The sequence below is a fragment of the Colobus angolensis genome, unplaced genomic scaffold, assembly GCF_000951035.1.
Source record: "Colobus angolensis palliatus isolate OR3802 unplaced genomic scaffold, Cang.pa_1.0 Scaffold372, whole genome shotgun sequence".
Taxonomy (NCBI): domain Eukaryota; kingdom Metazoa; phylum Chordata; class Mammalia; order Primates; family Cercopithecidae; genus Colobus; species Colobus angolensis.
The window spans coordinates 1,007,455-1,029,700 of record NW_012117066.1 but is presented as its reverse complement, the minus strand read 5'-3'; the positions used below and the strand labels follow the sequence as shown (position 1 = coordinate 1,029,700).

Here is a 22,246-nt window from a genome sequence, read left to right as displayed (position 1 = left end):
CGCGCCCGGCCTACCTTTTTCTTTTTAAAAAAATTTAACTTTTAAGTTCCAGGGTATATGTGCAGGTTTGTTATATAGGTAAACTTGTGTCATGGGGGTTTGTTGCAGAGATTATTTCGTCACCCAGGTGTTAAGCCTAGTACCCATTAGTTATTTTTCCTGATCCTCTCCCTTCTCCCACTCTTTATCACCCCTTGTATGTCTCCGTGTGTTCTCATCATTTAGCTTCCACTTAGAAGTGAGAACATGCTGTGTTTGGTTTTCTGTTCCTGCGTTAGTTTGCAAGGGATTATGGCTTCCAGCTTCATCCATATTCCTGCAAAGGACATGGTTTTCTTCTTATTTATGGCTGCATTGTATTCCATGGTGTGTAAGTACCACATTTCTTTATCCAGTGTGTCATTGATGAGCATTTAGGTTGATTCCACATCTTTGCTCTTGTGAATAGTGCTGCAGTGAGCATATGCTTGCATGTGTCTTTATGATAAAATGATTTCTATTCCTTTGGATATATGCCCAGTAATTGGATTGCTGGGTTGAATAGTAGTTTTGCTTTTAGGTCCTTCGAGGAATTGCCACACTGTCTTCCCCGATGGTTGAACTAATTTACACTCCCTCCAACAGTGTATAAATGTTCCTTTTTATCCGCATCCTCAGTAACATCTGTTGTTTTTCGACTTTTTAACAATAGCCATTGTGACTCGTTTCATTGTGGTTTTGATTTGCGTTTCTCTAATGACCATACCACCTTTTTCATTACAAAATTGTTTTTAGTATTTATTTTTATTTTTAACTTTAAATAACCTTCTGAGATTGTTTTGTATTCCCAGCTTTGTTTTTGTTTATATTTGTTTGGTGTATTTATTTCTTTTTTTTGAGATGGAGTCTCACACTGTCACCTGGGCTGGGGTGCAGTGATGTGATCTCGGCTCATCACAACCTCTGCCTCCCAGGTTCAAGTGATTTTCCTGCTTCAGCCTCCCGAGTAGCTGGGATTACAGGCGCCCGCCACCATGCCCAGCTAATTTTTTGTATTTTTAGTAGAGACGGGGTTTCACCATGTTGGTCAGACTGGTCTTGAACTCCTGACCGTGTGATCACCGCCTTGGCCTCCCAAAGTGCTGGGATTACAGGCGTGAGCCACCGCGCCCGGCCGTTATTTCTTTAATAAAAATTTCAGCCCCTTAATCTCAGGCGCTGAAATTAAGATGTCCATCGGGGTATAATGTGTCATCTGAGGCTTGAGGTTCTCTTCCAAGTTCACAGGTGATTGACAGGATTCAGTTCCTTGTGATTCTAGGACTGAGGTACCTAGTTTTCTGTTGTTGTTGGATGTCAGTCAGGGGCCATTCTCAACAATTAGAGGCTGATGTGATTTTTTGCCATGTGACCCTGCCTGCAACATGGCAGTTTGCTTCCTCAGGGTCAGCAGGAGAAGCTCTATTTACAGCAGAACCCAAATCCCTTTTGAAGAGCTTTTTTGATTATGTCAGTCCTATCCAGGATGATCTCCCTTTGATTAAAAAATCAATTGGTTTGGGTTTTTATATCTTTAAAATCCCTTCATTTTTATCATGTAACATCAGGTTCATATGGGAGTGGAATCCATTGTATTTACAGTTCTGCCTACACTTACAAGGAGGGAATTATACAGAACTTGTACTCCCCAGGGGATGGGAATCTTTTGGGCTATCTTGGGTTTTGGTCAAACACAGAAGTCAGGAGTGGATGTAGAGAGATGAGTTCAGAGGCTGCAATAGTGAGAATGATATTTGCTTTGTAGAATGGTGACATATTGATAGGGAGAAATGTATGGATTTAAAAGAAAAAAAATTGATGACTAAATCAATAGGACCTGGTAATGACTTAAATAATGGGAAGCAAGGCAAACAAAGGAGGTGTCAAGGATGAGTCCTACATTTCTGGTTTACACAGCTATAAGAATATTGGTACCCTTCAATGAGATAGGAAACGCTAAATGAGGTCTTGTTTGGGTGGGAAAATATTACTTGGTATTTGGGTTTGCTGCGTTTCAGAGAAAAGGGCTGAAAGTATAAAATTTGGAGTACAAAGTAAATAAATAGGTATTGTATTGGCATATCTGGATTCTACAATTATGGTATTTTATAAAAAGGGTACCTTATATAAACCGTAGTGTAGTTAGACTTTAGTTTTTATCTTTGTCTGAAGGTCTGTCTTTTAAATTCAACTCATTCATAAAATTTATTGTGATAATGTTTATATGCTTATTCTGTGTCTTATATTTGTTGATTTAGTTTTCAAATATTGTACTTTTCCTGAATTTTATCAGATTATCTTCATTTTTCTTTTCTTTCTGGGGGAAAAATACAGTAGTATTCTATTATATTTTCATTCTACCATTGGTTTTCTTGATAGTTGGTTCACCTTACGCTCAGATTCCATATCCAAGGATTCAACCATTTGCAGATTAAAAATATTCTAAAACTCCACAACAATAAAAAATAATACAGGTTTCTGGTGTTGAAGATAGAGAATTTGATACCAATCTTCTCTCTGCTATGTAGGCAGTTATTTTTTGGTCTAGGAACTGGAAGCTTCTTTTTCCTTCAGTATTCAGAAATTAATTCATCACCTGTGTGATAGGTTGTAGTATTACCTTCTTTTTACAGATGTATAAGCAGTAGCCTAAGAGGTTAAGTAACTTAGTCACGATTATGCAGCTAGAATAAGTAGAAAAACTAGAATTGGAAGATAGTCTAGTTCTTAATCATTACTCTCTATTTTCTTTATACTTTGAAACAGAGTTATAAATACATACCTGAATATACAAGCTTCAAAATAAACCCCTAGATAATAAATATGTAAATTGCTAGGATTTATATTCTTCTAAGTGCCAAGACTCAATTCTGTAAGACATGTGCCCTACCCTACTCCCCCCCCCTTTTTTTTTGTAAATTTATGCTTTCTAAATGGTGAAATTCTTGTTTTTTTAAGAACAATTTCAGACTTACAAGAAAATAGAGCAGATAGTATAGAGAATTGTCGTAAACTTGGAAAGCTTAGAGTGAGGAAAAAATAAATTTTGTAACTACATAATGAAGGAATTGTTTCTGTCCTCAAGGATGGAGTAATTCTAAAAGTTTCTATTGGTGACAAGCTGAAGACAACTATCAGTGTAATTGTGGTTGTATTAGTGTATGTTTTAAGAGGGTGATTTGGATCCCGCAGAAATTAATGGCTGTTTGCTAACAGATTTATTCCTCTGCCTAGAATACTCCTACCCACTTTAACTGGCAAAGTCATTTGTTTGTAAACTTCCAATTAAACCTTCTTTCCTAGGGGGACTATATATCCCAATTTTTAGTAAACATGTTTTGAACTGAGTGACCTACGTTTTGTTTCTCTTATCTTTAATGGCAGTTTTGGCCTAGATTCTCTGAGTGGGACTAATTGAATGAGTACATATGGAAAACTTCAATTGACTGGGTGCGGTGGCTCACGCCTGTGATCTCAGCACTTTGGGAGGCCGAGATGGGTGAATCACCTGAGGTCAGGAGTTCGAGACCAGCCTGACCAACATGGAGAAGCCCCATTTCTACTAAAAATACAAAATTAGCCAGGCATGGTGGCGTATGCCTGTAATCCCAGCTACTTGGGAAGCTAAGGCAGGAGAATCACTTGAACCCAGGAGGTGGAGGCTATGGTGAGCCAAGATTGTGCCATTGCACTCTAGCCTGGGCAACAAGAGCCAAACTCTGTCTCAAAAACAAACAAACAAAAAACTTAAGTTAATAGATTTTGTATTTTGAGAGAAAAATTAGTTTCTAATTCAGAATAGTAAGTTTCTTTCTTGAATGGGAGCAAAAAACTTTGTCATGGTATCTTAATCATATCATTGTCAGTTCTACATGCACTTGTAATCCTTTTATTTTTCAGGCTGTGACAGTGAGGAACTCCATGGCTAAGTCTCTATATAGTGCCCTGTTTGACTGGATAGTTTTTCGAATTAATCATGCACTTCTGAATAGTAAAGATTTAGAGCATAATACCAAGGTAATGATATATTAGATTATAATATGTTTTTCCCTGAAAGCTATTTTAGTAAACTGGTTAATATATGAAATTTAAAAACACAGAATTATATAGAGTAATAAGTAAGAAATCACTTTTATTCTTTATTTATTACCCTGTTCAGAAGAATTGTTCTGTGTGTCTTTCTAGACCTTTTTTATTATGTGTTTTTACCTCCCAAACGTGTATTTTCAGAGTTGCTTTAAAAAATGTAAATAGAATCATGCTGTCTGTATTCTTTCAAACATATATATATAGTTTTTTACCTAGAATCTCTTGAAATATTTTCTGTCTCATTGTATATCTGGACCTGGCTATTTAAAAAAATGTTTTAATATAAATACATAATAAGATGTGTACCATAAATCCATCCATTAAAAATAGATTATTTTTGTTTTATTGTTATAGACAATGCTGTAACAAATATTCTTTTACTTACCTGTGTATACATTTCTCTAGGATAAAATTATCAAAGTGGGATTGCTGTCTTTTTTTGTTTGTTTGTTTGTTTGAGATGGTATCTCGCTCTCACCCAGGCTGGAGTGCAGTGGCATGGTCTCGCTACAACCTCTGACTTACAGGTTCAGGTGATTCTCCTGCCTCAGCCCCCTGAGTAGCTGGGATTATGGTTGCCCACTATCACACCCAGCTCATTTGTGTATTTTCAGTAGACACAGGGTCTCACCTTGTTGGCCAGGCTGGTCTTGAACTCTTGACCTCAGGCAATTCACCTGCTTCGGTTTCCCAAAGTGCTGGGATTATAGGCGTGAGCCACCATGCCCTGCTGATTGCTGAGTTTAAGGATAGATACATTTTAAAAATTGGACACTTTCCAAAAAAGACTATACATTTCCAGCAGCAGTGTGTGAAAGCACCTGATCCCCTACACCTTTACCCACATTAGATGTTATCAGTATTTACATTCTCTTAATCTGATAAGGGAATGGTCATTTTATTACATTATTTTTAATGATAGATAAAAGTTCATCATTGCCTTATGTTTTCTCTATTTTATTCTCTATATTTTTAAAATATCTTTGTGTTATTTTTGTTTTTTATTTTGTCTTTTTGATATTCCTTTTTATTTTTAATTTAATTTTATTTTTGAGACAGTATCTCACTCTTTTTGCCCAAGCTGGAGTACAATGGTGTGATCTTGGCTCATTGCAACCTCCGTCTCCTGGATTCAAGTGATTCTTCTGCCTCAGCCTCCCAAGTACCTGGGATTACAGGTGCTCGCCACCATGTCTGGCTAATTTTTGTGTTTTTAGTCAAGATGGGGTTTCACCATGTTGGCCAGGCTGGTCTCAAACACCTGACCTCAAGTGACCTGCCCTCCTTGGCCTCCCAAAGTGCTGGGATTACAGGCGTGAGCCACCATGCCTGGCCTACTCCTTTTTAGAAGGCATTTATTGTGGATATTTGTGGAGGCCTATAGTTTGATATATATTGCAATTATTTTCTTATTTATTTATTTATTTATAATATCTTTTTAGATTTTATTTATAATATCTGTTTTTGTGATTTTATGTTGTAATTTTTTTGCAGTTAATTCTGTCATTTTTCTTGTTTTTAGTTTTGCATTTTGTATATGTATTTTACTTAAAGAGGAAAGCCTCTTCTAGCCCAAGATTGTAAAATATTTATTCTTATATTTTTATAATTATAATTTTTTATGTTTAGACTTTTTCTAACTAGAATTTATTTTTAACATAGCAGATTATAGGTATTTAATCATTTCACATCTAGTTGTATTTTCTGGTTATAGGTATTTAATCATTTCACATCTAGTTGTATTTTCTGGGCAGCCTTCATGGACTAGTCCACCTTGTCAGACTGATTAAAAATGTCATCTTTTTAATTTAATCATATTGCCTTAAATGTGAAATTGCTCTTATGTTAATTTTTCATGCTTCAGGTAAACTCACAGTCATAAAAATTAATTTAAATTGTAATCTAATTTATCAAATTGATTTATTTTCGAAGGGCATTATTTTAACTTTTTTAAGGGCCTAAACTTGGCAGAATTAAACAAAATAGTACAGGCTTTAAAAAAAAATCTTACTATTTATCATTCATTATATCAGTTTGCCCATTGTATCTCTTAGCACCAGTGGAGAAAAATTATTTTCATTTAACCAAAATGATCATACAACTGTATTTCTAGAATGGGTTGGGGTCATGAGAAAAGTGTTTATATGCAGGTATTAGAGCCAAATCCACAGTAAGAAGTTAGCTTATTCCTAGAAGTGAACTAGAAGAATAAGCATTTGTGTTCTGTATTCTACCAAACAGCTGAAAGATTTGAATGTGGTTGACTTTAGGGAGCAGACCTTGATGAGGCAGGGATTGCTGTCTTTCGTTATAATCCTTTTAGCACTATTCAACATTTTAAACCTCATACTTTTTTTTTTTAAATAAATATTTTTAACTTTATGAAACCATATGTTCTGGCTGAGTGTGGTGGCTCACGCCTGTAATCCTAGCACTTTGGGAGGCCGAGGCGGGTGGATCACCTGTACTCAGGAGTTTGATACCAGACTGGCCAGCATGGTGAAACTCGTCTCTACCAAAAATACAAAAAATTAGCCAGGAGTGGTGGTGCATGCCTTGGGAAACCCAGCTGCTGGTGAGACTGAGGCAGGAGAATCGCATGAACCCTGGTGGCAGAGGTTACGGTGAGCTGAGATCACGTCACGGTACTCCAGCCTGGGCGACAGATCGAGACTCTGTCTCAAAAAAAAAAAAAAAAAAGAAACCATATGTTCTGACATCTAGTTTCACTCAGTCTTCATGAGGCTTATAAAATATACTAGTTTGGTTCTTAACGAAGAATTCTATTTATTGGAATGTAGAAGTCAAAATAGGAAAAATTGCATCGTCTTCTTGATATAGCCAGGAGTAACCTGCCTCTCTTGATCCTTCATTTAAATAACCTTTTGATTTCCCCATACTCTGTTTTTTTCCATTCCCTTTTAGATCTTAGGGATTTCTGAGGTTTCTTAAGATAACAGGCCATTAACCTTGCTTCACACATTTCTGTAATCTATAGATTATATGTATTAACGGTTTGGATGTATTTTTTAATTGGGACAAAAGTAAGATAAAGAGAACTGGAATACTTTTAATTCATGATGTATTTTGAATACTGACTAAACACAATCCCCTGTGCACTGCTTTAGAGGAATTGAGCATTTTGTTACTTATGTTGTAGATATTTTTCATTAAATAAATTTAAACATTACTTTTAATCAAAACTTTCTCTTGTTTTACAGACATTGTCCATTGGTGTTCTTGATATTTTTGGGTTTGAAGATTATGAAAATAACAGCTTTGAACAGTTCTGTATTAATTTTGCTAATGAACGTTTACAGCACTACTTTAATCAGCATATCTTTAAATTGGAACAAGTGAGTACCTGAATATGTATACACTTGTTCCCCCATCACACATATCTTTCAGTCATATTCATAATACGCTTTATTTTTTCCACACATTTTATTGATTTACATAGTATTTCTATTAAATATTGAAACGTGCCTTTACAAACAAGAATAACGATGTAAATTGGCTTGGGAAGAAATACCGTTGCCTCTTTGTATATGTAAACTCAACTGATGGAGTTAGAAATGTGTGAGATACAACAGAGTAGTCTGGTAGCTTCAATTGTTTATCATAATATGTTATAATATTTTATTAAAAGAATGGAGAGCACATAATAAGCATTTTAAATCTTGTCTTTCAATACAAATATTATGGTCCACATATCATTGTAAGCAGATGACAGAGGTTTTATAGTCCCCGAAATAGATTTGCTGGCTGGGCGCGGTGGCTCACAGCAATAATCCCAGCACTTTGGGAGGTTAAGGTGGGTGGATCTCTTCAGCCCAGGAGTTAGAGACCAGCCTGGGCAGCATGGCAAAACCCTGTTTCTACAAAAAATATAAAAATTAACTGGATGGGGTATTGCATGCCAGTAGTCCCAGCTACTTAGGAGACTCAGGTCGGGGGATCACCTGCGCCTGGGAGATGTAGGTTGCAGTGAGCTGTGTTCGAGCCACTGCATGCCAGACTGGGCAACAGAATGAGACTGTCTCCAAAAAAAAAATTGCTTATATATGCTTATTTGATTGCACCTTTGTTGTTTTTGCAGGGGTGTGTGTTTTTTAGAAATGGGTCTTCTTGCTCTGTCACCCAAGCTGAAGTACAGTGGCTTGATCTTGGCTCACTCTATCGACCTCTGGGGCTCAAACAGTCCCCCCACTTCAGCCACTCAGGAGTTGGGACCACAGGTGCACATCGCCACACCCAGCTAATTTTTGTTTTTATTTTTTATAGAGACAGAGTGTCACTATGTTGCTCAGACTGGTCTCAAACTCGTAGGCTCAAGCGATCCTCCCCCCTTGACCTCCTAAAGTGCTGGGATTTCAGGCACAAACTACCACGCCTGGCCTTGAATGAACCTTTGAATAAAAAGATGTGTGTGTTTGTTTTGCTTTTATTGCTGGTGTTGATTGTTTTTTTCTTTTCTTTTTTTTTCTTTCACACGGGGGTTTAGAAACAATGGTGTTAATTTTTAATTGCTACCATGGGCTTGGTCACTGTATGTAATCCTAAGTACAGTCAATCGGTCCTCCTTATCTTTGGGTTTTATATCCAAGCATTCAACCATGGCTGATACAAAGCTACTGATACAAACCTGCAAATACAGAGGGCTGACTGTACTAAGCCATTTTATATTAGAGATTTGAGCATTTGTGGATTTAGTATCCACAGGGGGTCCTGGAGCCAATTCCTCGAGGATATGGAGGGCCACCTGTATGCTTGTTTGATTGCTTTGGTCTCTTAGTTCTAGGATGGGATAGAGGAGCTTATTAACAGAATCTCAAGTCAATACAGAGTGTAGATACAAAGAAACTAGGTATGGAGAGACCAAGATGGGTAACTAGATATTTCTTATGAGAATCTCAAGATTGATTAAGTTAGTATAAAAAGAGTGTGCTTTCGGCTGGGAGCAGTGGCTCACACCTGTAATCCTAGCACTTTGGGAGGCCGAGGTGGATGGACGAGGTCAGGAGTTTGAGACCAGGCTGACCAGCATGGTGAAACCCCATCTCCACTAAAAATACAAAAATTAGCTGGGCGTGGTGGTAGGAGCCTGTAATCCCAGCTACTAAGGAGGCTGAGACAGGAGAAACGCCTGAACCCAGAAGGTGGAGGTTGCAGTGAGCTGAGATTGTGCCACTGTACTCTACCCTGGGTGACAGAGTGAGACTCTGTCTCAAAGAAAAGAATAGGCTTTCAGTTCCCATGAGAATTATTGGGGTAAAGGTAGGGTCAAACAAAATGTGGACGTTTTCTCCAAACTCAGGTTGAAATCAGTAATAGGTTTACATTGTACCCCGGAATTTGTGTGTGAGGACATAGGCAGACACAGGTTTCATCAAACAGAATCAAGGGAAATGGTTAAGAATAGAGAATAAACAGAAAGATTATAACAGCTAGCAGGTCTACAGAAAAGGGGGAGAAAAGATCTTTATATCATCAAGTCTCCCATCATTGGATCTTGTTGCTCTCTGTCTTAACTTTTTAAAAAAGTGCCTCTATTTTGCTTAAAGGATGTAATGGCTGGTTAACAATAACATGGCAATATTAGTCCTGGCCAACTTGATGAATGCTTAAAGTTTTAAACATACAACCTTTTAGCTAGATGCTACACTAGAGCTTTGGAAAGATAATATTATTTGTTATAATATTAGCTAACACTTATGAGTTACGTAGTGTTATTTATCAGTCAGTACTGTTTTTATTCTAGTTTTTTAGATGATGTCTAAAGCCAGTATTCAAACCTTAACACTCTGGCTCTATAATATTTTCTTTTAACCAAAAGCTAAGCTGGGATTGCCCTCCATGTCTCTTGATTCAGTCCAAGACTCTTACTTAAATCATACTAAATTAATATTCTTTATCTCTTGCAGATAAATATATGTGTTAAAAGAGTGAGGGAATGCATTTTGTTGTCTGGGTTCTCTATTTTGCAGAGCAGAACATCAGTTGCTCTGTGGATCATTAAACAGAACATTGGTTAAGTTGCTTTTGAAAAAGACAAGCATTCTTTATTGTAAACTGAAATTACTCTTTTCTGGAAGTGTAGATTAGACAGCCAACCAGAAGAAATGCCTTGACCATAAATGTATTATATAAAAATAAAAAACCTTAGAGTTTATGGAAAATGTGTTCAAAACTACTTGGAAGATGGGTGATTCTCATTTACTTGCTACCCTGAATATCAACGTTTTGGGCAATGTGGTGCAATTATGGTTCAGAATCTTGTCAAGTGTCTTATTTGTATGTACCTCATTGGTAACTGGTATGAAACAGGTACTCAGTGACTCAGTGATTACTTGTTAAGTTCAGTTGAGTATAAAATCAGTTAAGGTTAAAATATTTAAAAAGAAGATACAGTATCACAGGTACATTTATAGGAAAAATCTTCAATATGATGACTGTGGTTTGGTTCTAAATTTTGTCCAAAAGGAGTACATAGGCACGTAGGATGGGAAAGAGATGTAATAATTGCCATGCAGGATGTAAATGCTGAAATCAGATATAAGGTAAAGTAGTTACACAAAGGATGAGGTTGATTGGAACTACCTGAAAGCTGCAGAAATTTTCCAGGGTTGATTCTGGTATATAGCTTCAAATAGTGAGCTGGAGCTCACTAGATTGTCAATGGGAAAAGATATTTTAGGCAAAGGTAACATACACATTGTACTTAAAACTGTGGACTTACATGTCATGCAGAGAAGATTAGAATTTTTCAGACAATGAGAAGCTATTTGAAGTATATTTAGCAGAGGACTTGAATTGGACTGAAGAGCAGTGAACTGGAAAGAAGGAGAAAAATCTATGAACTAGTTGAAGTACTGTCATGTGTCACTTAATGATGAGGTTGTGTTCTGAGAAATGCATCATTGGGTGATTTTGCTGTTGCATGAACATCATCGTGTATTTACACAAACCTAGGTGGTATAGCCTACTACACACCTAGGCTATATGATATAGCCTGTTGCTCCTAGGCCACAAACCTGTACAGTGTACTACACTGAATATTGTAGGCAATTGTAACACAGTGGTAAGTATTCGTGTATCTAAATGTATCTAAACATAGAAAAGATACAGTAGAAATACAATATAAAAGATAAAAAATGGTACAGTTACATAGGGTACCTGCCATGATTAGAGCTTGCAGGACTAGAAGTTACTCTGGGTGAGATGTTGGGTGAGTGGTGATAAAGGCCTAAGACATTACTGTACACATACTAGTTAGACTTTATAAACACTATACACTTAAGTTACACTAAATTTATTTATTTTTTTCTTTTTGTAATAATAAGTTAACCTGAGCCCACTGTAATGTTTTTACTTTATGAACTTTTTTTGACTTTTTGACTTTTTGACTTTTGTAGTAGCAATTTAAAACACAAACACATTGTACAACTGTGCAAAAATGTTTTCTCTTTATATAATTATAAGCCCTTTATTGAATTTTTTTTAAAACTTTAAAAACATGGCCGGGCGCGGTGGCTCAAGCCTGTAATCCCAGCACTTCGGGAGGCCGAGGCGGGCGGATCACAAGGTCAGGAGATCGAGACCATCCTGGCTAACACGGTGAAACCCTGTCTCTACTAAAAATACAAAAAATTAGCCGGGCGAGGTGGCGGGCACCTGTAGTCCCAGCTACTAGGAGGCTGAGGCGGGAGAATGGCGTGAACCCGGGAGGCGGAGCTCGCAGTGAGCCGAGATCGCGCCACTGCACTCCAGCCTGGGCGACACAGCGAGACTCCGTCTCAAAAAAAAAAAAAAACTTTAAAAACTTTTTTGTTAAAAGCAAAGACACGTACATACATACATATTAGCATGTATACATACATATTACCATAGCATATTACCATTGGCCTACACAGGGTCAGGATCAAGATGTTGGTAGACAATACAAATTTTTCATGAGTTTAGGGATCACTATTGTATATGCAGTTGGTCCTTGACCGAAATGTTTTTGTGTGGCACACGACTGTAGAATGGGTGAGTGATTCTGAACTGAATCAAGGTAGTGGTAGAGACTATAATGTAGACTAAGAGACAGACCCAAAGAGGTTTCTGATATTTGAAAGTACAGCTATCCCTGCATATCCACAGGGGATTGGTTTAGGGACCCCCTGCTGAAGAATACCAAAATCCACAGATGTTCAGGTCCCTTATGTAAAATAGCACAGTATTTGCACATAATCTATACACATTCTCCAGTATGCTTTAGATCATCTCTCAGTATCTTACCCTTAATACATTGTAAATGTTATGTAAATAGTTGCTATACTGTTTCATTTCTAAGTTTATATATTTTTTCTAAATAGTTTTGATATGTGGTTGGTTGGATCTACAAATGTGGAACCTTTTGCGGATATGGAGGGCCAATTGTATGTTTTCTGTTATTGGTATTACTGCCCTCTTTTTTCTTTACTTGCTGCGAATTATTCTTCATTTTATTGATTCATCAGTAAATTGAACAACAGTTGTGTGCCAGGCAATGTGCTAAGCATAGAAAATAGAAAATTTACAGTGCAGGGATCTTATTTGAGGAGCTCATAATCTAACAAGTTTTTGTTTCACCCATTTTACTTCTGTTTTGTCAGACTAGAAACTTTTGATGAACCTTACCTTGGAGAACAACCAAATAACCTCAACAACATATTTGAAGGCATTGGAGTACCTTCAAATAAGTTTTACAGGGCCTAGACTATAAGAAAAAAATCTAGGGAAGTGAGCTCAGCATTTGGGTGCTGCCTTGTTCCTAGAGACATTTTGTTATTTTTGTAGTGTTTCTGATTCTAAAAGGGTCAGGCTTGAGAGTATGAGGAATTGAGCAGAGTTTTCTCCTGACACAAAAGTAAGGAAGAGGCCCTTGGTAATTCCTATAGGCTTTAGATTGAGATCCCCAAAGGGTTATATGTCAGACAAAAGTAAACCAGAAGTAAACCTGGCATCATATGGACTGAAGCCCAGTTTAAAAAATCATCTCAGTTCCCAATTAGGTTAAAATAATATAAAATTTGTGATATTGTTAGCCACCTGCCAAGAGCAAATACAATCTCCACTAGAAGAAGACATCATCCAACTGCTAAAATTATCTTTATACTTTTTCATATGCAGGATCTAACACACAGTCCAAAACAGAGAGAGAAAGACAGAGAGAGAGAGAGAGACAGAGACAGAGACAGAGACATAAAGACATACATGGAGGCAAACTAGCATGAATAAAAACCACAAGAAACATGGCTGGGCATGGTGGCTCACATCTGTAATCCCAGCACTTTGGGAGACTGAGGCAGGTGGATTACTTGAGGTCAGGAATTTAAGACCAGCCTGGTCAACATGGTGAAACCCCATCTTTACTAAAAATACAAAAATTACTCGGGCGTGGTGGCACTTGCCTGTAATCCCAGCTATATGGGAGGCTGAGGGAGGAAAATTGCTTGAACCCAGGAGGTGGAGGTTGCAGTGAGCCAAGTTCGTGCCACTTCCCTCCAGCCTGAGTGACAGAGTGAGACTACATCTCAACAACAACAACAAAATCCCAAGAGAAATGAGATAATAGTACCACAGTGCATCCAGCCAATGATATTAGCACTAGACATGGACTTGAAAGTAACCATGCTTTCAAGAAAGTTTTAAAAATAAGGTTTAATATTTTTATTAGAGAACTACAAATTGATTTTTAAAATCCCAAATTGGGGAAAACCTAGAACTAAAAAGTACTGTGAAATTAAAAAGACACAGATGGTTTTTAATAGTAACATACAGGTTAGTAAAATTAGTAAATTGGAAGATAGACCAGAAGAAAATACTGAGCCTAATGAATGAAGATAAGAAAGAGACTTATATTCTTAAGACCACAGTGAAAAGGTCTAACTTGTGCCATAGGAATTTTGGAAAGATGTGTGTGAGAGACATAGAATAAGTTAGAAGCCATATTTGAAGATACAATGGTTGAGAATGTTCCGAAACTGTCAAAAAAAAAAAACAAAAAAAAACCAACAAGCATTCATTTGAAAAGCTCTAAGAACCCAAGGCATGTTAAATACAAAGATATTTATACCTAGAAGATTATAGTAAGCCAGAGACAATGAAAAAAGTCTAAAAAGCAGCTAGAGGAAACCAGAGACTGCAGATACTCCTTGCCAAGTTGAAAATATTTTAAGTGAAAAATGCATTTAATACCTCTAACCTACCAAGCATCATAACTTGACATAGCCTACCTTAAATGTGCTCAGAACACTTACATTAGCCTACAGTTGGGCAAAATCATCTAATACAGCACCTATTTTATATTAAAAATGTTGAATATCTTATGTACCACATATCACCAGCCTAGGCAAAGATAAAGTTTGTAGAAATTATGACAGTTTAACCCCATTGTAAAGTTCAATCATCATAAGTCAGGGACATTATCTTTAAAGATGCAACAATAAGACTTGGCAGCCGGGCGCGGTGGCTCAAGCCTGTAATCCCAGCACTTTGGGAGGCCGAGACGGGCGGATCACGAGGTCCGGAGATCGAGACCATCTTTAAAGATGCAACAATAAGACTTGGCGGCCGGGCACGGTGGCTCAAGCCTGTAATCCCAGCACTTTGGGAGGCCGAGACGGGCGGATCACGAGGTCCGGAGATCGAGACCATCCTGGCTAACACAGTGAAACCCCGTCTCTACTAAAAAAAAAAAATACAAAAAACTAGCCGGGCGAGGTGGCGGGCGCCTGTAGTCCCAGCTACTCGGGAGGCTGAGGCAGGAGAATGGCGTAAACCCGGGAGGCGGAGCTTGCAGTGAGCTGAGATCTGGCCACTGCACTCCAGTCCGGGCGACAGAGCGAGACTCCGCCTCAAAAAAAAATAAATAAATAAAATAAAATAAAATAAAAAGACTTGGCAGTCAGCCTTTCAGTGGAAATAGTGGAAGCTAGGAGACAATGGCATATTTTCCTTGAAACCAAAGTATATTGTTTAGGCAGTAAATTATCTCCGATTATAGCTCAGGTGCAGGAAGGAATGAAGAGCAATGAAAATTATGAAAAAGTTGTTGAATCTAAATGAATATTAATTAGACAAAATTAAAAATAACTTTTATGGTTTAAATAGAACTATTTAGGCTGGGTGTGGTGGCTCACACCTGTAATCCCAGCACTTTGGGAGGCTGAGGCAGGTGGATCACCTGAGGTCAGTAGTGTCAGCCCAGCCTGACAAACATGGTGAAACCCCGACTCTACTAAAAATACAAAAATTAGCAGGGCATGGTGGCAGGTGCCTGCAATCTCAGCTACTCAGGAGGCTGAGGCGGGAGAATCGCTTGCACCTGGGAGGGGTTCGGGGCGGTTCCAATGAGCTGAGATCGTAATATTGCACTCCATCCTGGGTGACAGAGCGAGACTCCATCTAAAAAAAAAAAAAAAAAATAGAAATAAGAAAAATAAAAAGCAGAACTATTTAATGTTTAAATATAACTAAAATACATGACAGTAAGAGCGTAGAAGTTAGGAGTAAAGAGAATTTAAGATACTCTAAGCTCTTTGTATTAAATGCTAAGTTACAGAGATATTATTTATGTTAGTGATAAGTTAAGGATACATGTTTTCTAGAATTGCCAAAAATAGTAAAAGAATATAAAACTTAAAATATAGAGGATAAGTAAAGTAAAAATACTCAATCCAGAAGAAAGCAAGAAATAAAAGGAATGCCACAAAAGTCAAAGAACAAGTAGTAAGATGTTTGATTTAATCTCACAAATATTAGTGATTACATTAAATATAATTGATTCATTGCCCCAACTAGAAGCTAAAGATTGTCAGACCGGATATAATACAAAACTAAACTAAATTGATTGTTACTTATGAGAGACATTTTAAATATAAGTATAGAGAAAGATTAAAAGTATGAGCGAAGATTTAGCAAACCTTAAGAAAAAAAGCAGTTGTAGCTATATTAATATCATATTTAAAGCATTGCTAGAGGTAAAAAGGAATATTTAATAATGCTACCCTTTAGCATTATTCACTTCCTTGGGAAGTAGTATACAGTCGAAAATTTATAAGTACCTGATAGCATAACCTCAAAATATATAAAGTAATAATAAATAAAACTGGAAGAAGAAAAATATATTTGCCATCATAGTGGAATGTTTTAACATACCATGCTAACTTGTTGATAGAATGAGTGTTGAAAAAGTTGGTAAGGATACAGAAGATTTAAAATATCTAGAAGATGAAATTAGTGCCTTTGTGGGCATCCATCACTGACTGTCCTTCAGAGCAGAATGTCAGTTTCCTGCCCTTAGGCCTGGAACCTAATGAATTAAGGATATAGAAGATTTAAAAATCAAATATGTAACTGATATGCATAGAACACTGCATCAACAGCTGCAGAATGCACTTTTTTTTTCAAGTTTGCATGGAATATTTACAAAATTTGTTTATATCCTGAACCATAAAACGAAAGTCAGATTTCCAAAGATTGAAATGACACAGGTTTTAATACCATAATAAAATTATACCTAAAATCAATAGTTAAAAAATAACTGAAAAATACCTATGTGATTAAAAATTAAGAACTATTCTAAATAGCCTAGAAGTTGAACAATTAGAAAATACATTGTACTTAATGACATGTTACATGTTACAACTGTGGGAAATGCCTAAAGCTATACTTAGAGGAACATTTCATAGCTCTTAGATTTTTGTTTAAAATCAGTGATCCCTGTCAACAATTGGGAAGAAGATCAGCAAACTAAACCAGAGGAAAGTAGATAAAATGAAATAATACAAATAAAAGAGGAAATTAATAAAAGTGTGAAAACAAATATACTGTGGGAGAGGATCACCCAAACCAAAAGTAATACTTTGAAAGGGCTAATAATATTGATGAGCCTCTCAAGGAATTCATCTGAGAGAGAGACAGACAGACAGAGGGATATAAATAAGCAAAATCCCAATGATAGAGGGTGTTACTCTGGATCCTACACATATTAAAAAGATAGTTGAACACATTGAATAACTTTATGTCAATAGACTTACCAAATGATACGAGCAAAAGAACTTTTCAAAACTGACATAGAAGAAATAGAAAATCTGTTCCTATAACTGTTAATGAAATTGAATATGTAATTTAAAACCTTTCCCTGAAGAACATTGCAAGCCAAGGTGGCTCCACTGGTGAATTCTACCAACATGGAAAGAAGAAATAGTATCAGTCTGACATAAACTGTTAGGTGGAATGGAAAAAAAACAATTCTCAATACATTTTAGGGGGCCAGGATAACAATGATACACACATCTGTTAAGGACATTAGAAGTGGAAATTATAAGTCAATTTCACTCATAAACACAGATATGAAAATTCTAAACAAATATTAACAAAATCCATCAATATGTACAAAAGGATAATACATTGTAACCAAAGGGAGATTTTTTTTTCCAACATGTGCTTTACATTTAACTGAAACAAGCAATTTAATCATCTGTTAATAAAGAGAAAACACAATTATCTCTAGAGATACATAAAAAGCAGTTGATGAAACTGCATAGCTATTCCTTTCTTTCTTTTAAAGTGGGAGTAGAAAATAATTTTCTGATAAAGGACATCTACAAAATACATGCAACTAATATCTTATTGAATGAAAAAGACTGCTTTTTCTCTGAGACTAAGAACAAGGCAATAATGTTTTATGAGAGTTTTGCTTGCTTGTTTGTTTTTAAGACAGAGTCTCGCTCTGCAGCCCAGGGTGGAGTGCAGTGGCGTGATCGTAGCTCACTGCAGACTTAATCTCCCAGGCTCAAGAGATCGTCTTGCCTCAGCCTCCCAAGTAGCTGGGACTACAGGTGCATACCACCATGCTCAGCTAATTTTTTTCTTTATTTTTGTAGAGTCAGGGTCTCAATATGTTGTCCCGGTTAGTCTCAAACTCATGGCCTCAAGTGATCCTCCCAACTAGGCCTCCCAAAGCATTGAGATTACAGGTGTGAGACACTGTGTCCAGCTAAGAGTTTTTATCATGAACACAAGCACGTCATACAAGGGGAAATCCAAATGGGCAGTAAACATAGGGAAAAATTTTTTCTTTGTTATTTATTCATCAGGGAAATCAAAACTAAAATCACAATGAGATACCAGTAGGCATTCACCAAAATGACTAAAATGAAAAAGACAAGACAATACAAGTATTGGAGAGAGATGTCTATAGGGACATACACTGGGGTGGGTATGTAAATTGCCACAACCACTTCAGAATGCTGTTTGGCAGTATCTGCTGTGGTTAAACATGTAGTTTGTAGTCCTGTGTTTTCACTGAAAAAGTAGGTATAAATGTACACCAAAAATTTTGTGCAGAAATGGTTGTAAGACATTATTTTTAATGACCAAATATTAGAATTAAGAGCAGTGTCTATCACTAGTAGAATGGGACTTGACTTGTGCCTATAATCCCAGTGTTGTGGGAGGATTGCTTGAAATTGCTTGAGGCCAGGAGTTCAAGACCAGCCTGGGCAACAAAGAGAGATCCTGTCTCTTAAAAAAAAAAAAAAGAAAGAAAAAAGTAAAATGGGTGAACAAGTTATTGTATGCAGATACAATGGAATACTCTGCAGCAGTGATTCTCAAAGTTTATTCCTTCTCTCTCCTCAATAGTAGCATCAGCATCACCTGGAACCTTTTTAGAAACGAAAATTCTAAGTACTCTATACCTACTTATGCAGAAATTCTGGGGATGGAGTCCCAGTACTCTTTGTTTTAACAAGCCCTTCATGTGATTCCGTTGTACATTAAAGTTTTGGAACTAATGCTTTGTAGCAGAGTTTGGCACACTTTTTCTATAAGGGCCAGATCTTTTAAGGCTTTTTGGGCCATATGTCTCAACTCAGCTGTTACATTGAGAAAGTAGCCATAGACAATATGTAGCTGAGTGATGGTGTTATTTCACAATGCAATTAAAATGAATGAACTTTAGGTACATCCAACAAAATGAATGTGTCTCTGAAACATTAGTTGAGTGAAAAAAGAAAAGAGAGAGACAAAATGAATATGTGTTATGTGATTCCATTTAGATACTATTTATAAATAGGGTAATCTTATTAATTGTATTAGAAGCTAACTTTAGGTTGGAGGGTTTGGATAGTCCTTGGAAAGAGATGATGAGGAGGACTTTTGGACTTCTAGTAATGCCTATAAAAATCATTATGCTCATACTATCTAGTGTGTATATTTTTCATGCTGCAAAAGATTGGAGGAAATCCCTTTCTTACTACCATTTGAGAGTGACCTTTATTTGACAATTTCTTACATGTGAAATTGTTAATTAAAATAAAAGAATTAAGTATTTACCTTTCCTAGTTAGAGTAACTACAGTTTATGTTAGGGTTTATTCTTCTTTACTGGATAATAATGAATACAGAAAGAATGATGGAATTTCAAAATCAAAAAGAGCAACAAAAAAGTTCAAAATCACTATTTGCAGATTGGCAGTTGACTTGTGCAAGTACTGTAAGTGAATGCTAAAACAATTAGGTACATGGGATATTTTACTTGATGCCTAAATATCACTGCAGTGCAGAAACATATCTTCTTTACATTCTCAGGTGCATTTTTCCTGAAAAAAACCATCTAAAAAGTAAAAGTATCACAGGGATGAATAAAATAATATATCTCAGTACAGGAAAGAATAAGAAAAAATGGAGTGCTTTGTAAGATGATTTTAAGTAGTTACTCAAGACCTGAACCTCAAGTTTTTTAACCCTAGAATTCAAAACCTTTTCTTAAAAAAAAAAAAAAATGTCCTAAGGACTTTATTTTGCCAAAGTTAAGTGTGTATGAATTCCATATAATTACTGGAGGGTGATGGGGTCCCACTTTTCCCAGAAATTGTTTCATTAAATTCATTGTGCATAATCTAGGAAATACAGTCCTTTTTGATGACTTAAAGTCATGTGGAAGATACTAGCCTTCTTTCTTCATTGTATGTTTTTACTTAGTGGAGTCATCAGATAGTAAGACTAAAACAAATCTAGCCCTACATTTTGATTAGAATGAACTCAGAACTAGGATTCTAACAAATTTTGTGGCATGTCCTTTTAAGAGAAAACAAATACATTGTATTAAGATTTGTACAACTGAAATTATACATTCTTTCATTGTGTGGATTGGTGATTTTTAAAAAGTTTAGAATTTTAAGCAGGGTAAAAGCTTTTCAATATATATTATATACCTGTTTTCTGCAAGATGAATAAATTGTTATTTTGTTTTTTGGTTTTTCTAGGAGGAATATAGAACTGAAGGTATCAGCTGGCGCAACATAGATTACATTGATAATACCTGCTGTATAAATCTTATTAGCAAAAAACCAACAGGACTGCTTCATCTTTTGGATGAAGAAAGCAAGTGAGTGTGACTCTTTTCAATTTTGTTATTGGCTGTTTTGGCTTTTTATGTCTTAAAACTTAAAGTTTAAACTTTTTTCTTACATTACCAAATAAAGAGCCAATTTTTTGTGTGTGTGTACAATTTTTTTTATATCTGTGTGTTTCTAGGTAATTAGGATGGACTTCATTACTTGAATTCATTTTTTTCTTAATTTGTTCTATATTTGTTCTATACACATTGATGTCAAACTTGTTGAATTTGTTTTTTTGGTTACATGTTTCTTTCTTTGTAAATTGAGCTTCACGTATGAGATGTGTTTGCAGTTTTCATGTTCAGTAGAAAATATCGTGATAGGCTGAACGTGGTGGCTTATGTCTGTAATCTCCTGACTTTGGGATGCCAAGGCAGGAGGATCACTTGAGGACAGAAGTTTGAGACCAGCCTGGCCAACATGGTGAAATCCCATCTGTGCTGAAAATACAAAAATTAGCTGGGCATAGTAGTGCAGGCCTGTAATCCCAGCTACTCAGGAGTCGGAGGCATGAGAATCGCTTGAACCCAGGAGACAGAGGTTGCAGTGAGCCAAGATGGCGCCACTGCACTATAGTCTAGCCTGGGCAACAGAGCAAGACTTTGTCTCCGAAAAAACAGAAAAAAGAATATTACGGTAAATTAGTAATGTCTACCATGATCGTGCAGTGTAAGTGGCAACATCTGCCAGTTATTTACTATTCCTTGTCAACACTGTTCAATGTAACTGAGTTAAATATATGCTTCAGAAATAATGCTTTATGTAACATTCTTCAGAGTATTCTCAACAATCTATAAAATATAGTTGATTATCCTAAGAGATGGCAAATCTAGATTTGGAGAAACTGAGATGAGGAGGTTGTGAAGTTTTTATGACTTTTAATAAAAAATTTAGAAATTGAATTTGTTTACCTGATTTCTAGTTTAATTTAATACTCATTATAACAGGATAGAAAGTATTGAAGATTTACTATTAGAGGTAGAATAAAAAACTAACAAAAAGAAGACTGCTAACAGTTTAGTGTCACTCTGACCTACTCTATCACTAGTCAACTTCCATTAATCTAAAGAAATTAAAATGTTGTTAACACAAGTAAAAAGTACCTTAATTTTCTGTCCAGAGTTTTGTAAAAGTTTCTTGCATTACTCTGTGTGCCCCAACATAATTATTATCTCTCATAAAATTGTAAGGTTTATAATTCACTGTTTGTATACCTTACCTCTGGTATATGTTTATTTAGGAAGGCTTTATAGGTGATTTTGATATTCAGTGTTGAGAACCGTTATGGTTGATAATGCAATGATAAGCACTTCTTTTTGTTTGGGGAATTTTATAGTAACAAAAAAAAATTTAAGAAACAATCCAGGAGAAAAGATTATATAGGTAGGAAATGGGGGACCTGAGATTCAAACCTGTCAAGTATTTCTGACTAATAAACTTGTGCTTTGAAGTATTGCATTGCTTCTCTGTAATATTTAGGTGTTAGAGTCAGAAGTCCAGGATTTGTATCCCATTTCTATAACTACTGTTACAGAAAAACTCTCAAACCATGTTTTTCCTCTATTCTCACACCACAGTAATCAACACAGAAGACTTCTGTGACCAAATATGTGGAGTTTTTTTCCCACTAACAAGCAGTGGACACCAGCTGGGTATCCTCTATTCACATTTGACACTGTCTTCCTGGAGGTAGCATCAGATCCC

At 36.2% G+C, this 22,246-nt stretch overlaps 1 protein-coding gene across 1 annotated transcript in view; it reads left to right on the top strand.

Annotated features, from left to right (window-relative positions):
- The window catches only part of MYO9A (myosin IXA), a 260,868-nt gene that overhangs the window by 68,772 nt on the left and 169,850 nt on the right, over positions 1–22,246 (top strand). Inside the window, exons 10-12 of the mRNA XM_011953817.1 lie at positions 3,919–4,035; positions 7,329–7,463; positions 20,408–20,529. Of these exons, the coding sequence (XP_011809207.1) occupies positions 3,919–4,035; positions 7,329–7,463; positions 20,408–20,529 (374 nt within the window). The remainder of the gene's footprint in view (positions 1–3,918; positions 4,036–7,328; positions 7,464–20,407; positions 20,530–22,246) is intronic.